Source organism: Halichondria panicea, chromosome 5, assembly GCF_963675165.1.
Source record: "Halichondria panicea chromosome 5, odHalPani1.1, whole genome shotgun sequence".
Taxonomy (NCBI): Eukaryota; Metazoa; Porifera; class Demospongiae; order Suberitida; family Halichondriidae; genus Halichondria; species Halichondria panicea.
The window spans coordinates 1,849,459-1,867,074 of record NC_087381.1 but is presented as its reverse complement, the minus strand read 5'-3'; the positions used below and the strand labels follow the sequence as shown (position 1 = coordinate 1,867,074).

Here is a 17,616-nt window from a genome sequence, read left to right as displayed (position 1 = left end):
GTATGTCTGTGTGCCCCTTACCTCGAGGTAAGGCCGCTCCCCCGTTAACTACAATTTGTTACAATTTAACATCACTCCATTATTGTTTTTGCGAGTAGAATTTTTTGTCTAACAATTTCACATTGCTTGCAGGATGTTCAATTCCTAATTATTTATGATTTTGGGGTACAATTTTGGGGACTTAATTACAGTTTTCCTTTAATCTCTTTCTTTAAATTATAATTGCAGGGACATCCTCCTGATTATCGGAGATGAGATAATAGAAGCACCGATGGCATGGCGATCGCGTTTCTTCGAGTACCGAGCGTACCGCCCACTCATAAAAGAGTATTTCCAGAAGGGGGCCAAATGGACTACAGCCCCAAAACCACAAATGAGCGATGAACTTTACAATCACAACTATCCAATGATGACAGTTGAAGATCGGCACGAGTTGGCAAAAGAAGGAAAGTTCGTTACCACAGAGTTTGAGCCGTGTTTCGACGCAGCTGATTTTATTCGTGCTGGAAAGGATATTTTTGTACAAAGAAGTCAGGTAGACTCTATAAATTACACTTTTTATTTTTGGTTGGTGAGCTTATCTTACGTATCTTTATTGTCTAGGTAACCAACTATTTTGGTATAGAATGGATGAAACGTCATTTAGAGGGACGCTACAATATTCACCTCCTCTCTTTCAAAGACCCGAACCCGATGCACATTGACGCTACGTTCAACATCATCGGGCCGGGACTGGTCATATCTAATCCCGAACGACCTTGTGATCAGATAGACATGTTTCAGAGAGCAGGCTGGAAAGTGAGTCTATCCCTGAGATTGGTATAGCTATATAGACTTATAACTGGGAAATAAAACATTATATTCCCCAAGAAAAATGGTAGAAATGCAATTTAAATACCAGTACATGGTGGATCATAGGAATTTGTAGACTGTGAACTAGCTATATAGGCTGTTTGGGGAGAATCTGACGTGTTTAGTTCTCCCCCTGACTTGTAATACGTATAGCAGGTGATTGATGTACATGTTTAGCCTGAGTCTGCATGCATGGACTGTGCATGTTGTGTATACTGCATGTGTGTACACTGAGGTAATATAAGTATGCCATATATATACATGGCCATGATTTATAAATTGGATGATGTGAGTATAATTATGGTTATACATACACAATCTTAAGCCACTGCATGGACATGTCTTCATACATACCCCCCACCCCACCCACTCACATGCTAGATAGTGGAGGCCCCCAAGCCGCTAATGCCTGATCATCATCCTCTCTGGATGTCCTCCAAATGGCTATCAATAAATGTGCTGATGCTGGACCCGGGGAGAGTGCTGGTGGACGTACACGAGGAGCCAACACAGAAGATGTTTGAAAGCCTAGGCATAAAATGCATTAAGGTATTACTTGCGAGCATCAAACATATGCAAATCGCAAAACCTAAATTGGTAAATACGCACGATCCTTACCAGAACGCAATAGTTAGATCGCAAAGGGTCAATTTTTCTGCTGATTTAGCTCATTCGCAAAAGTTTTTCATCCGCAAAATATTTATATAGAATCATTGCATGTGTACAATGTGTATACATAATTTATATAATTTGTGTACCGTATAGCGGTTATGTATTTCGAGGGTACATGCAGTGGTTGAAAAATAATAGGTTGAAACTTGTCGGCAATCTTCGAACGCGATAATCACTTTGAATCTAATCGTGCTTTATAGATTCACAATCATTCCCCGTAATGTACGGTAAAAAGTTATCGTATCCTTTCTGCCGATGTGCGATGAATATAATTATATGAAGTTCAATGCACGGGTGCATGAATGCTGTACTGAGCATCTTGTTAATCATGCCTCGATGCTCATGCACAAGCGAGGCACACGATAGTGTGTTTGTGTGTGTGCATGTGTGTGTTTGTCTGTCTGTGTATAGATAGTTTTGCACTAGAACGCTATAGTTATATTTGTGCATCAGTGCATGGCGTTAGCCAGGATTTTGGGAAGGGCAGGGCTCAAATCCGTTGAGCAGGGCCAGAGCAGGCGCTGAATAGCTTGCAATTTTACCTAAAAAAAGGTCATCACTTTTTCATCAGCAGTAAGCATGCGCAGTAGATGGCTCTGCCCACATTTCCATTGAATGACATCATTCTAGTAACTACGCATTCAGCTAAGTTGGAGTTGATGAAGCACAAAAGGGGGGGCTCTAGCCCCGTCAGCCCCCCTCTGCCTACGCCACTGTGCATGGCTGCAAGAGTGAGAAGAGAGCTGCAAGAAAATTTTAGGCTTGGACTTTTGGCAATCGAATCATGGTCGATCATTATACCCCACTCTTTGAGTTTCTCTGTAATAACTACGTGATTCTGGATTTGCTTGCATGCAACAAAACAAAAATTATATGCTGAGCTATCGCAGTAGTATGTATATTGCATAGCTTTGACACCTCCACCGAGGCATCAGCACCCGCGGTGCTTTCATTATTGCAACTAGTAGTATACCTTTATTCAATGCATGCACTGTATACATATGGAGGAAATATTATTATAATGAAAGCACCGCAGGTGCTGATGCCTCGGTGGAGGTGCCAAAGCTACACAACATAAAACTAGCTAGCTTTTATACACACATGCATTGATTATAATTATCATGATGAACATCTTTTATTTTGCTGCCAATCACTCGGTGAACAAGTTTTGCTACGGACTCTTCTGAAAAGGCTGCAATGGCATTCCAAGTAAGCAAAACTAGGCATAACTCGAGAACGAAGCATTATTTTAAATCCACGAATTAAAATCCAAGTAAACATGACTAGAAGCCTATAGAAACTCTTACTTGCACTTGATTCATCCTTGAGCAGCTGTAGCGGTCTACACACACACACACACACAAATACACTACCGTATACCGTATAGCGCAGTGGCGGATACTCGGCTTGAATACCGTTTACTTGGTCGCCAGATCTGATATATAGCTTGGAGATCGGATCCAGGAAAAATGAGAGGGGGTTCCAAACTGCGCCCTAGTAGTGAAAATCGCACGCAGCGCGAAATTTTTTGGGGTTACGCCCACTTCTGGTCACAAGTGACTAGGGAAATTTCCATACTCAGCCAGGGGAAATCCCATAATAGACTTGCGTATAGAGCTAGCTAGCTGCCACGAACAGTCAACTAGTTAGCCTAGGCTAACCTGAATACTCCTTGGCAGTTGATGCATCAGAACAACAGGTACAATCATTGAATCAAGCTACAATACTGATAAATAGCTACAATACTGATAAATAGCTAGCTGGTAGCTGTAGTAAAGCCACAATAGCTTAGTCTGAAAGGGGGGATCCATGGCTCCCTGGGATCCCCCCTGGATCCGCCACTGCTCTCTTCAATTTACCTGAGAAATGTAGAAAAGTGTGTACTGTATGCTCGATCAGAGGCCGCACTCAAATAGTAGCCTCCCTTGCTAGCAAAATGAAACATTTAGTAGCCGCTCTCAAATAGTAGCCTCAGTGAACTTTGACTCTGGCATTTCTGCATGCCGCAACCTAGCCTCGATTCAAGGAGTATTTTAATAGGCCTGGAATCGAGGCTAGCCGCAACCCAAAAAAATAATACTGCAGCTAGCTAGCTACATGTACGTAGTTACTAGGTACAGGTAGCAGCTTGTTAGTGCTTCACAAAGACTTTCTCATGGCAGAGTTCAAATTTATGCAGGTGAAAAGAACTTTTGATGACAAACTAAAGGTTGTTGAATTAGCTAGAGCTAATAAACGCCGCTCTTGAACAGTGGCCACACTCAAATTGTAGCCTCCTCTTCCAGCAAAATGAAACATTTAGTAGCCGCGGCTCCTGGTTAAGCATATACGGTATTCATACAGTGACATGTACAGTTTAATTTAATGCAGGTCTCAATTCGCCATGCCAACTCTCTGGGAGGTGGCTTCCACTGCTGGACTTGTGACGTACGACGAAAGGGAACGCTAGAATCATACTTCTAATGTGCATGGCCATAATTATCAATAATTAGCTATTTATTATTATTCAGCATAATCTATAATTATCACGTTTGTTTTGTATTTTTTATATTTCATGTAATAATTATAGCTAACACTTGGTTAGCCTATTTCGTCAAGTTCAATCAGGCATGCAGTGTGGCAGAGAAAATTTTACAAAATGATTATAATGCTCACAGTAATTCGTCTTATTGAGAGCATGCATGCATTGGACTTCCTCTGGCTGACCATAAACGTCCCAGCCTAGCCTCGAGACCAGGCCACTGTTCAAGGAGGCAAGAAAGAAAAGAAGACCACGCATCCGGCAACCAAGATTATACGTTTCCATCCCATAGCACATGCCCTCTCTTCTTCAGTTTATACTATACTTGTAGATTTATAGAGATGAATGTGTTCAGAGGAGGTTATTACCCGAGGCGCGCGTGGGCGGCCATGGGTATAGTAGTCGTTTGATTTGTCTGTTTGTTTGTCTGTTTGTAAGTTCAGGATCTGCTCACCTGGCTGCCACAGCACTGCGTTTACAGCATGGATAGCCTTCACACAATAAGTTATTAGTTTTAACAATAGTAGATTTTGATGTTAGAGCTTTGTTGTCGAATAAAAGCGAGCATAAACTAAGAAGCTTGAACTTGCACATTGGCAGCTAGCTAGCTAGCTAGACTGGCGGCGACAGCCCCTCGCGTGCGTAGCGCGAGGGACTGGCAAACTGCCTACCAGTCACTCGTCTCAGCTGCAACGAGCATTGCAGCCTATCAGATTGCTCAACGTCATATTAGCCCTGTAATTGTAACCGCACTTACACTTCAGGGGATTCAGTGCATTCCATAGTAGCTGAATTAATTTGTAGACTTGCAATATAATGTTTGCTTTGAGTTATATGCTTACTTGGAATGTCATTGGATCCCTTTCAGAAAAGTGCGGAGCAAAACTTGTCAATGGAGTGTATTGTTATAGGTCTGCACTATAGAACACTATATATATATAGCTATTGGTTAGCTGCAAGAGTGAGAAGAGAGCTGCAAGGCTCTACTGTACTAATCGGTGTCACGGTAGCAGCCATTAACTTTATTTAGACTGTACTTTTGGCATCCTTTTAGCAACAATTATGATTATCAATCATTTCCCACTCTTTGAGTTTCCCTGTGATTAGCCTAATGCAAAAATGTTCATCATGATATCATGTGTGTATTAGCAATAGCTTGTAGCTTTATGTTATGTAGCTTTGCACATGCATCCACCGAGGCATCAGCACCCGCTGTGCTTTCATTATTATAGCTAGAACTCTTGTGAGTATTAAAATTTGTGATTGCATGCACACTTAACTGTGCAATAAAACGTTAATTTTCCCCAAGAAATGGTAGCTTCTAAGAGATGCAATTTGAATGCCATTTAAGTAGATGGTAGAAGTTTCCCCCCTGAGTGCCCCCATGCACTATAGATAGAATGCTGACTTGCAAAAACATTCATTTGTAGTAATAAGTAGCAGGTACATGTATAGTAATACGTAGATGTAAATGCACGTTTAGCCTTGAGTTAATTTGGACTATGTATGTTGAGTGGTGTATACGTTGAGACGGTCTATATAAGTAATGAAGATTGACATGTACATACTATTGTAAATTGAGTACATATACGTATTATGTGTATGATAATGTGTTTGTAACCAGTTACTATAGCTTAAACACATGATCCTAAAGCCAATGAAAGTGTTTCCAATCATATATACACATGTCTACCCTCATACACCTTTAAATAGTGGAGGCCCCCAAGCCGTTAATGCATCTTATAGAATGTGAAATGCCTTTAATTGCACGTTTAACTCACTCCCACCCCCACCCCACACATGCACTCACACGCTAGATAGCGGAGGCCCCCAAGCCGCTATTGCCTGATCCTCTCTGGATGCCCTCCAAATGGCTATCAATGAATGTGCTGATGCTGGACCCGGGGAGAGTGCTGGTGGAGGCACACGAGGAGCCAACACAGAAGATGTTTGAAAGCTTAGGCATAAAATGCATTAAGGTAATAATTACATATGTATAATTATAATGATTTGTAAATTATATGATTTACATGCAGAAATGTTACATGCAGAAATGGAATTCTTATGGCACAATGTGTACCTATAGTTATAATGTGTATAGTTTCATGTATATATTTATATTACATTGACAGCTATAGTGCATGTATACAGTGAGTGTATTGTGCATTTGAAGACTATTTATGGCTGGGGACGGGCACGCCCATCTAGATTCTGCCTGCATGCAGCAGAATTAAGAACGTTCATCATAATATATGGCAATGTGTGTATATATAAAAGCTATTAGTAGCTTTATATTATGAGCTTTGACCTCTCCACCGAGGCAGCAGCATCTGCGGTGCATCTCTCTTTATGTATATTTTGATGCAGGTCTCAATTCGCCATGCCAACTCTCTGGGAGGTGGCTTTCACTGCTGGACTTCCGACGTACGACGAAAGGGAACACTAGAATCATACTTCTAATTGTGGCCATGTCAATCATTATACTTAGAATAATTATTACAGCATAATTATAATCGTATGATGTACATATTATAAGCATGTGCTATTAGTGACAGGAATTCGTACGTTTAATCCCGTATCAGTAATTAAATTGCACGTCAAACGAGTAGCTGCACAGGGCTTGTTTTCGAATAACAGCCGCGTACGAACATTTTATTTTAACTGCAGAGTAAGGCCCTGATAAATTATGCTCGGAATAATTTTAGCATGTCAACATGTATGGATGGATTATAGGTCTAAAACTCAACATTCACTTAATATACATTCTACAAAAATGTACGTCTGACCATTTATTATGTCCTACAAATTGTCCAATAATTATGTATAATTATACTGTATCCTGACTGGATGTATGTGTATAGAAGTGCATGAACATCACCCTACCGGCATGGAGCAAATATACACATGTGAATAATGTTGTAACCGATTAGAGTTATGCTCTCGCCAGATTTCTTGTTTCCCCCGGCCAATCCTAGCGACTTTTCACGTTGCAAATGTTTTTGCGAGACTTTAATTTATATACAATTGTCATAAAAATTTATAATGGCTAATAATCTTTAACTAACAGATAATTTTGATATGTGTAAATTAATGTAAAGGTTTAGCACAATACATGTCCGTTGACACTATAAACTATGAACTAATCGATAGAAGTAATACGTACTTCACACTGGCCTATAATTATAATTCTGCAGTAGATACACCAGCATTAGGGTAGACAACTACCGTAGCTCCTTTAAATTTAAACTGAAAATGAATTGTTTGCATTGGAGGAGATTCATCTTCCACTTCTTGTAAGTCCATAGCAGATGAGAAATGCGGACCAATTCTACTCCACACCTAAAAACAATATAATTATAGCATGCATGCATGGGTACAATCATATACAGTCATATTCTACTATAATAATAATTATGCATATAATTATAGCATTGAACACGAATACTTCCCAGCTTACTATAGAGAAAGGGGAGGTGTATATAGAGAGAGAGTATAATAAAAGAGCAATAACATGCGAGCATGCATGCGTGTAACCTTTACTGGACATACGATTAAATATAAGTCTCTTTGTGTCATGTACACACTTCCTTATAATTATCCTAACTTTTACAGTGTGGTAAATAGTTCATTTTGCACATGTATCAATTAATCTCCTTCCTGTGTATACCTTATCACTCCTGATCACATGAAAGAATAGTATAGCCAAGCCCTGCAAAAATTGGTCATTCAAGCATGCATGCACGAATGTCGTAATTACGACCTAATTATGTCACCTAATTATACCTGGAGTGAATTGAGTATTGTGAAGAGCCAATCAAAGACAGGCGATGTAGCAACGATCACGAGGAGACCAAATAGCCAAGTTAGACCAAGGAGAGGAAGAAGGACAACAGTGGCCAGTAAAATGGATCTGAATTAATACTAACCTCATAATTATGATTCATTATTACGGTAGAAAATTAGCATTATATATAGTATCTACAATTCATAGAGATTTATTATTAGCCCATGCATACCAGTATAATTATATATAGACAGAGAGTAAGATTAAGCTGACCCGAACTAAAATCCTGGTAGATTTATATCCGTATACGGCATGCATGTGCATGCACGTATATCTATATCTATATGGACTCTGAGCAAGTACGTACCTTGCAATACTTTTCTGTTTTCCACTCTGAGAGTCTTTCATGCCTGTCCTTACAGCTCTTCCTTTCAGGTTCTTCAGAGTCACCCTCAGGGCGATGACAATGAATACAAAATTAATCTGTGAAAAGAGAAGTACATCAACATGCATAATTATAAATAATTGGGGCGAGCCCTGAGGCGAGTCCCATAGTTTCGAGTACTGTAGAGAAAAGCTCAGCGACCGGATATCCGTCTGAGTGTCTGTCTGTCTATATGTCACTTGAAGCTTTTTAGCATGACAATCGCTCCATTTGCACGCTTTTTAGCGTGACGATCTGTTTGTCTTGTAGTTCAAAGCTTTGTAGCATGATGATCGCTGCAAGACATTAATTTTTATTTCTACTCGAACTCACTGGATGAAACTGATACAGCTCAACAACTAAGGCAGTGAGGCAATGGCGTTGGGATATCAAACACACCATCTGCTGGCAAGACTAAGGGAAGTTTGACAACAAAAAGGAGGTAATGAGACAGAAGCTCAGCTCGTCTGTCGTCTGTCGTCTGTCTGAAGAGGAAGAGAGAACAGTTAGAGGACCTTTACGAAACAGTAAGATGAAACTGATACAGCTCAACAACTAAGGGAACGCCATTGCAAGGAGACCATCTGCTGGCAAGGCTAAGGAAGTTTAACAACAAGTAGGAGCTATGAGACAGAAGCTAGTCTGTCGTCAAAAGGTTCGAATTGAAGAGGAAAAGAGAATTGCAGTTAGAGAGATCTTTAGGAAACGAAGGAAACAGCAACTCGCTACAACTTCTTTGTCTTTGCTAAGGCTATAGGCTCGCCCCACATAATGCTTCCAGCATCCCCTAGTTTTATGCCTCGGTGCGCATGCGCAAGCGAGGTATACGGTAGATCTAGTGTGTTTGTGTGTGTGTCTGTCTGTCTGTATGTGTGTGTAGACTGCTATACAGCTGCATGCTCAAGGATCAATGAAGTGCAAGTAAGAGTTTCTATAGGCTTCTAGTCATGTTTACTTGGATTTTAATTCGTGTATTTGCAAAATTAATAATGCTTTGTTCACGTTATGCCTAGTTTTGCTTACTTGGAATGCCATTGCAGTCTTTTCGGAAGAGCACGTAGCCAAACTTGTTTACAGAGTATTGCTACTCTACTTTTAATAGTTAGCTCTGCACTAGAACGCTAGCTAGCTATTGGTAGTGCAAGGCTCTGATGGCAGCTAGACTTGAACTTTGGCATCGATCGTTTTTAACATCAATCATGGTCGATCATTACCCACTCTTTGAGTTTGCATGCAGCAGTATGCAAATTAAAAAAATGTTCATCATGTGTATTATTAGTAGCTTTATGTTATGTAGCTTTGGAATCTCCACCGAGGCATCAGCATCACCTGCAGTGCTTCCATTATGCTTAATTTTTATTACAGATACCTCTTGGAACACACACAATAATTATATCGAATAATTATATCCATAATTATAGATATCTCCTCACCACCATAATGACAAGAACTGGCACAATGAATCCGAAAATAGTTCCTTCTGTCCGTGGCAGCCAACAGCTGAAGAATTTTCATATTTTTCGTTAAAACAAAGAAATACATTTACTGGCAATAGCATTTACTTAATTCATACGTAGCAATACCTGTGATACTCATAATTATAAGCGGATATTACTTTTATACACACCAATTTGTACGCCATGCAAACTCACACATCAAGGGTTTCATAGTACTGCCACCTGATGCCCACTGTTACAGCAACTATTGGAATAGGAGTCACTACGAGGCAAGCAATTCATTATTAGGTTGATCGTTTGATCCTTGCTTGTAGCTAATAATTATAATTATGATGGCTGTATTGATAAAGTATATGCATTCAAAATATACCGTATTACTAGAATGTTTTGTGAGTATCAAACATAATTATGCAAACTTTGCGAGAGTTGCTCAATAAAATCGCAAAGCCGAAATTAGTACTGGTAAATACACACGATCCTTGCCAGAACGCAATAGTTAGATCGCAAAGGGTCAATTTTTTTGCTGATTTGGCACATTCGTAAAGATTTTCACCAGCAAAATATTCCAGTAATACGGTACACTTACCATAACCGAGGAGTAGAAAGAACCACCATGTCTTTGCAAGCCGACTGAACACCACTACCAACATCAGGTAGAGCATCACTCCCTCACACAACATCCAGCAGAAACTTGACAGGAGCAAGTAGTGCAGTAGAGCAGCAACAAACGCACATCCAACCTATTATTATAGTGCAACGATTTTAACACAAGTCATAATAATTACTGTATAGTAAAACTTTGTTGAAATTCAATGAGATAATTGAGTATGGTAGGGGGATTGGCAATAATTATATATAGATATCCCTATATTATATATGTACACACAAATACAAATTAGTATACCCAAAACCATATAAACAGTTGATTGGTGCTTTTTATCACTGTATATACATGTACAACTTAGACTCACAGTATTGCCGACGGCAGTACTCACTCCAGCAACAAAAACGGAATAGGATAGAAGCAGTGAAATACAGAGGTTCAGATGAACAAAGTTGTGGACGGAAGTAAACAACGTCTTCCTACAATGTAAGGCAGGAAGGAAGTTATTTTTTACTGTGTATAAAACGAGAAAACATTGAACATGACCACATTAATTTTAGTTCACTGAAGTACAACTCACATGCACGTATATTTTTTTACGAGGAAGGGTCTCTATTATAATTATACCGAGCCTCTTTCAATACTGAAACTCTACATAATTGTCCACAAATTAAAATGTCCATGATTTCTCACCCTTGAACAAGATAGAAGATGACAGCAAGCAGAAGACTGATGATAGAGATAGTACAGCCAATATAGGACACCAATTCAAGAGCAAATTCATCTCCTCTGGTTTCATTCTGTGGCCAGAAATCACATGCATATATATAGACCATGCACTGCACTGAATGTTGATCGTATATACATTTTACATTTGAGGGATATTTTTGTAACTTTTTCCCTGTAAGTGGAACATCACATGTGATTGTATGACAAAAAAGGGCTTGGAAACTAGACTTTTTGGCCTCCCAAAATTGCCTTTCTTTTCAATAAAAGCCATTTTGGTACCGTTCTAACAGCAGTGAAGAGTACTGCAAAGCTGGTTAGATGAGAACTTGTACAATTGACAGTACTCCTGCCTGCTCTGTCTAAAGCATTCCCCACAGTGTTCACTCCATCAGTAATCCATCCTCCGTTACCAACACTGGAAAAACCAAAAATGATACATACCATGATCCGGTATAATAGTTGAGACCGTAATTATACAGTTATATAGCTAGAGAGAAGAAAGTATTCTACTCTAGCAGCCAGGTTTGAGACTGCATGAGTATACAGTGTGTGCTAATCAGGGCAATATAATTATACTGTTAGTGTGCAATTCACTTACGGATCTGAGAAATTCCAGAAAACGCAATGATACTGAACTGTACTTTCATTAACCTGAAGTAAGCAACAATACAATCGGAAATGTGTGTACATGAATTGATTAGTAATACTTGCATGAACGATTTTATCCATAAGTTAACACTTGCGTGTACAATAGTCATAATTAGCTTGGTTAGTTGCATTAAATACACTGACGATAAGCTTATATACATGCACTATTGTGATGGACTAGAATGATCAAGGGCAGGGCTAGCATATAGTTATTGAATTTTATCTGGTCATCACTTTTCCTCAGCAGTAAGCATGCGCATCAGATAGCCCTGCCCACATTTAGTAACTATTGCAGTACTGCAGAATAGATTGACAGATCGCAGTATTTTAAGCTAAGTTGGAGTTGATGGAGCACAAAAGGGGAGGCTCTAGCCCCGTCAGCCTCCCTCTTCCTACGCCACTGGTCTATCACAACTATCATGTAGCTGAAATCAAAGACCATTCTCAGGCCCAAAACCTGCCATAATAATTATAGATGAATGGCAGGGTTATGTTATAATTATGTGTTAAGTATATATATGCAGTTACTCGGTTAGTAACACACAAGCTCTGTGAGTATACTAGCAACTTACTTGGACAGATTGGAGACTGAAATTTAAGAGGATCGGAGATTCTTTGAGTGACACAGATGCACCAGTGAGGCCCCTATCTCCGACCTGGGACGAGATTACTACTGAAGCACTTCCAGTGTTGTCACCTAGTCCACGAGCAGAGGAGGGAAGGAAAGCCTCTAGGTTTTGAAGCAGGATGAACGTAACCGGTAGTCTACTACCTGCATGTCAATTGTGTGTATAAAAATGAGCACTGCAAACGCTCACTCGAATAAAGGCCTATATACATGCACATCTACGAATTTCTAGTGCCCTATTAGATACCTATATATATTATACATCGTATGATCATGCACATATAGACAGGCAACTTTTATGCAATGAATAAATAAAATAATGTTACGAGGAAATAGTAGAAGCTAGTATTAGAGGGAGCCTGTGATAGTAGAAATAGCGATTACCATTTTGCTGACTCAGCCTTTCTTGTAGAAACCCTGGAGGAATACTTATCTGAGCGGGAACAACCGCTGATTCAGAAATGGAATAGTTCGCCAAATCTTCCTTTTGAGGGAAGGTTAGGTCATTCTTGAGCTCATCCATTTGAGATCCATCATACAGCTTAGCAGAAATCGCTGCATGTCAAACAGATTAAATCAAAATCAATAATTATACTCTCTATAATTTATATGCATGCATGCATGTAAGATTTATGCGTATGCATGTGGTTTTCGGTATAACACACAAACCAAAGCTCACCAATATTGGGCCTTGATATTCTGACAGGCTTGGTTGAGTCATTTCCACTCTGAGAGTGAGCCAGCAGTACACTAAACCTCTCTGCGTTGCTGAGAAGCACTTGACTACCTCCTGTATTCTGGGACGCACAAATTAACATATAATTATATTTAATTTATGCCTGAATGAAATTTACCTCTTGCAAAGCCATCCAAGTTATTGAGTTATTTCTCTCCAAGATATTACTGAAGACATCCACAATAAGCTGTATATCATTATGTACGAAACAAACTAAGTATTACTGCAACTATGAATACATTTAATTAGTATTAACCTTGTTGGTTTCTGTGGTTACTGCATCATTTCCCACTTGTTCCAGGGCTTTTATAACAGCAGTCAACACTTGATTAGTCGTGTTGAGGGAGGAGGGCAGCAGTGGAGTGGTATCAGCTACAGTGATCATTGCTAGTTGCTGAGTGATTACTACTGTGTTCTTTACAATAGTAGCAGAGTCCAGGGTGTCAGACAGATTAGAGATCTATACAGAACATTAGAAAAACAGTGTGTATATAATTATACATATACAGTAACGATGATACATGTACTATGAAAGCTACTCTGAATGAATGAAGGTAACGCGAAATATATGCACGAGTACAATGTCATGCTCTGATTGAGTTATTAAGTCCCCTTCCACATGAATGCAAATGTACGCCAGCGATTATTACTGTCATAATAAATTATAGTGTCACCTGGAATTCTATTTCAATAAACTCCATTTGCTGACAACTTAATACATTCGGATCCTCCCATTCTCCGTCACTATTACAGAGCCTTGTTGCTTGGCCTGCATAACAAAGAATCAAGAGAACAAGTGAGGAATATAGGAGTCAAACTTAACACCATGCACGTGGCCGGTTTATGTCACATGCATTGCTGTAATGCAACACGTATTAGTTATTGCCCAGCCAGAGTGCAACATGCCATATATTGCACTGGAGCAATATAATGCCCGAGGGCATTATGTCATCCAGTGCAATATATGGCATGTTGCACGAGGGCGCCGGCAATAACTAACTTGTTGCCCAATGACGTTAAACTCGTCTGACTGGTCATATAAATCGTAATAAAAGACATGTGTTTTGAAGGAATTTAGTGTATTCATTAGTTTATTCATTAGTTTTGCTGAATTCCATAGTAAATTTTTTAGGTTTTCTTCCCACTAGTAGTTGTAAAGGTAGTAGCCTATAAAAGGGACCAACTGAGTATTGGGTGGGATGGTGGGGCATAAGTCCCAAATGGATATCTCTTAAAGAAATCTACTGCATATACACACAGTCCAAGTGCATATAATCCAGTGCATTATGCCATATAATGCAGTGCAATTATATGGTAGTAACCAGTAGGTTTTACATAGGATTGGCAGTGGGTTTGCCCGTGTTTAGCAATATTTCAATTATTTTGACTCATGTTCAAACTGTTCTATCTCTGCAGGGAAAGGCCACATCAAGAAACTGGCTGAACAGATAGTTTATTTAGCCTTTTCTCTCTTTGTATCTCTCATTTCATAATCCATAAACATTTTAATGAATGAATATTTTCATTTTAAAAATTGCACTATTTCCACGTTTCACCGCTCTTTGTCTGACTGACTAAGTAAGTGAGTAAGTAAGTAAGTAAGTAAGTTTCTTGCCCAGCATTTACTCCAAGTACAGCCATCTCCAGGACATTCTGCACAGGGTTTCCAAACGACTACAACCTGGATTACAAAGCGCTTCTTCAGATTTGAGATTGCTTCCACGAGGCAGATGACCTCTCAGTCTTTATTTCTCTTACCTAGACAATTCCGCCATCTTTAATGACTCAGCAATTGCGTTGTGGCCAATAATAATAGATAGGCGTGGCTAATAAACCGTGCGCCTAAAATCAGTGCAGCAGTGCTTTTCCAGAGCCTGAGGTGTTCCTTTTCTTCACACTGTTCAGCTCTAGCTCCCTTTCTCTGACAGGCATGCTATATGCACTGGCTAGATATCATGCTCTTAAAATGGCTGTCATTTAATACTGATTCGCAAATTCAACATAGGGTCTAATTATCAAGCAATAAATTATTAGTCCAGAGATATTCGAGAAGATATCTGATTAGTCCTGTCTTCTCTTCTTGTACTGCCTCTTGACGTTCCACTTATGCATGTCATGATACCTAAACTGTACTGAAAAAGAAAGGGAATCCGACTAGAAAAACATTTGCAATGTGAAAAATTGCTAGGATTGGCCAGGGGAACCACAAAAAAGCGTGGGAACAAGAAATCAGACGAGAGCATAACTCCAATCCGTTACAACGTCATGAACATGTACAATACATAGTATATTAGACTGTGTTCCAAATCCACCTATCAGCTTCCATCCACCACATCATTCCATGCAGTCACCAGTACGGTCCGTGCATGTTACTACGCATGGATGGACTGTGTGTACCTGTGCTCAACACTGCATGTATTAGGAACATCAATTCATCACAAATCATCATAATTATGTGCCCCACATTCTAAAATGGATGTATAATAAATATATATAGGGATTGGTCATCACTCCACCAGTAAAAATTGCGTGGCATATTGGCTGGGAAAACATGGGAAAACTACCAGTATACATGTGATTGACGTTGTAACAGATTGGAGTTATGCTCTCGTCTGATTTCTTGTTCCCATGCTTTTTTGTGGTTCCCCTGGCCAATCCTAGCAATTTTTCACATTGCAAATGTTTTTCTAGTCGGATCTCTTAAAGAAATCTACTGCATATACACACAGTGCAAGTGCATATAATCCAGTGCATTATGCCATATAATGCAGTGCAATATATGGTAGCCATGGCAGTGATGCAACATGCCATATACTGAGCACTGGATTGCTTTGATCTGCCCACTCACTGGGCAACAAATATATCTTAAGGTGACATATTTTCACAGGTAGATTTGTTTGCGTTTTCACTGTTTAGCTCATTTTGCTGGTATTAAATTCTGCCTACTCAAGTTGTGAAATTATTCATAATTATAGTGATTCTATGTACTCACAAGTGGTTTTAAGGAGATTTTACATTCGCAGAAATAGCAGAAATTAATACTCGCGAAAATATGTCACCTTAAGGTACTCGAATAGACACACTTTGACATCACTTACAGGACCGTAGCCAACTGTTTGACACCTATATACTCTAACAATCCAGTCAGTATAATACAAGCAATGTTTGCATCATGCACATATGCCTCAAATAATTATTGTGAACAATTGGACATTACCAGTGACAGAGTTCCCTCCAGGACATTGCTGTGTGCTAGTTGAGCCGCTGGGTGTGTTTGGCCACTCTATATTCCAGGTCAAATCAAAATCTACTTTACAGCCGCCATCGAACTCTAAGAAGAGAGAATGACACATGTACATAAAATTATATAATGACAGGCCAGGCCACTGCCACTATAATACATCATGCAGGTAACTTTCAGGCAATTTAATTCCTGAAAGCAACCAGCAAGCAACTGATTGCACTACTTGTACCCTGACCTTGTATCAACAACAAAATGGCAGATATAATTAGAAATTATATGCTGTTTGCTATTAACTCTGGTCTACTCGTACGACAAAGGAAAAAGAAGAGACATCGTCGAAATGGATAAACAACTAAATTCTTGGACTACCTGAGTCCTCACTCATTGATACGTGTTAAAATAATTATATGGCATCATAATTAAGGTTGTGCGAACAGATGATGCTATATATATGTAGCAGCCTTCACTGTGAGTCAAACGAGAAAGAAGCTAATCCGATGAATCAAAATTTAAGAGAACGTGGCTAGAAGCCTATATATAAGCTGTTGAACCGTTGCTAGCATAACTCCAATCCGTTACAACGTCATTCACATGACATTGTACATTATTCGCAAATGTAAAATTCGAAGCCAATTTTAGGATACCTTGTCTATAGCTAATTGAAGGGCTAAAAACCAAATAGCCTAACCCACAATCAAATGCTGTAAACCACTTTTTTGCTGAGCTGGCACAGAAATTGACAAGGATTTTCTATGTAAACTTCTAGCTGGTGTTGCATGGTCATTGGAGACTGAAGACAACATTTATGTATCTCTCTGGCTACTTTGAATAATTAAACCTTTCATTAACCAACCCGATCCCCAGCGATCCCCTCTATTCTGGCGAGTTATCAATGCATATACAGTGTTTGCAGATTCTTGCCAGCCAGTACAGTGCTACATACAGCACCGCTGAACTATACTCTATACCCTATAGCAGTGGCGTAGGAAGCACGGGTGCTCAGGGTGTTGGAGCACCCCCTTATCTCAAGCTACCTTACCTACTTGCCTCCATGAAGTTCAGAACAGCTAGCTAGCTAGCTAGCTATTAGTTACTAAGCTAGCTATACTAGCATAGTTACGTACACAGTACAAAGGTCAGCTAGATGAACCATATCGTAGATATCTCTTATAAAGAGCAAGCACATTGCGAATCTGCAACAAGCAAGTCTCCTCTCATTTTTGACATCAATGGTAAGTTTCCATGAACAGCTCTACTAAAAGAGGGTAGCTAGACTATAATAATTGGATCCTAAAATAGACATGCTGTCTAACTGCC

The 17,616-nt window shown here is 39.5% G+C and overlaps 2 protein-coding genes across 5 annotated transcripts in view; one reads left to right on the top strand and one right to left on the bottom strand.

Moving 5' to 3' along the window:
• LOC135336506 (glycine amidinotransferase, mitochondrial-like) overlaps positions 1 to 17,616 on the top strand; it is a 37,751-nt gene that overhangs the window by 1,820 nt on the left and 18,315 nt on the right. The window contains exons 4-8 of one of the 3 annotated variants that reach the window (XM_064532337.1): positions 229 to 535; positions 604 to 798; positions 1,234 to 1,401; positions 5,863 to 6,024; positions 6,413 to 6,600. In XM_064532337.1, the coding sequence (XP_064388407.1) occupies positions 229 to 535; positions 604 to 798; positions 1,234 to 1,401; positions 5,863 to 6,024; positions 6,413 to 6,505 (925 nt within the window). In that variant the 3' untranslated portion in view covers positions 6,506 to 6,600. Of the gene's footprint in view, positions 1 to 228; positions 536 to 603; positions 799 to 1,233; positions 1,402 to 3,894; positions 4,142 to 5,862; positions 6,025 to 6,412; positions 6,601 to 17,616 lie in introns of those variants that run through there. The other 2 variants (XM_064532338.1, XM_064532339.1) reach the window with 2 other exon arrangements.
• LOC135336429 (adhesion G protein-coupled receptor L3-like) overlaps positions 7,025 to 17,616 on the bottom strand; it is a 50,413-nt gene continuing 39,821 nt past the window's right edge. The window contains exons 10-27 of one of the 2 annotated variants that reach the window (XM_064532218.1): positions 16,273 to 16,386; positions 13,730 to 13,824; positions 13,312 to 13,515; positions 13,174 to 13,242; positions 12,999 to 13,116; positions 12,704 to 12,874; positions 12,264 to 12,463; positions 11,642 to 11,694; positions 11,323 to 11,458; positions 11,008 to 11,114; positions 10,682 to 10,793; positions 10,297 to 10,450; positions 9,906 to 9,972; positions 9,687 to 9,753; positions 8,197 to 8,312; positions 7,829 to 7,955; positions 7,713 to 7,754; positions 7,025 to 7,384 (exon numbers count right to left, since the gene is read on the bottom strand). In XM_064532218.1, the coding sequence (XP_064388288.1) occupies positions 7,226 to 7,384; positions 7,713 to 7,754; positions 7,829 to 7,955; positions 8,197 to 8,312; positions 9,687 to 9,753; positions 9,906 to 9,972; positions 10,297 to 10,450; positions 10,682 to 10,793; positions 11,008 to 11,114; positions 11,323 to 11,458; positions 11,642 to 11,694; positions 12,264 to 12,463; positions 12,704 to 12,874; positions 12,999 to 13,116; positions 13,174 to 13,242; positions 13,312 to 13,515; positions 13,730 to 13,824; positions 16,273 to 16,386 (2,111 nt within the window). In that variant the 3' untranslated portion in view covers positions 7,025 to 7,225. The remainder of the gene's footprint in view (positions 7,385 to 7,712; positions 7,755 to 7,828; positions 7,956 to 8,196; positions 8,313 to 9,686; positions 9,754 to 9,905; positions 9,973 to 10,296; positions 10,451 to 10,681; positions 10,794 to 11,007; positions 11,115 to 11,322; positions 11,459 to 11,641; positions 11,695 to 12,263; positions 12,464 to 12,703; positions 12,875 to 12,998; positions 13,117 to 13,173; positions 13,243 to 13,311; positions 13,516 to 13,729; positions 13,825 to 16,272; positions 16,387 to 17,616) is intronic. The other variant, XM_064532219.1, reaches the window with a different exon arrangement.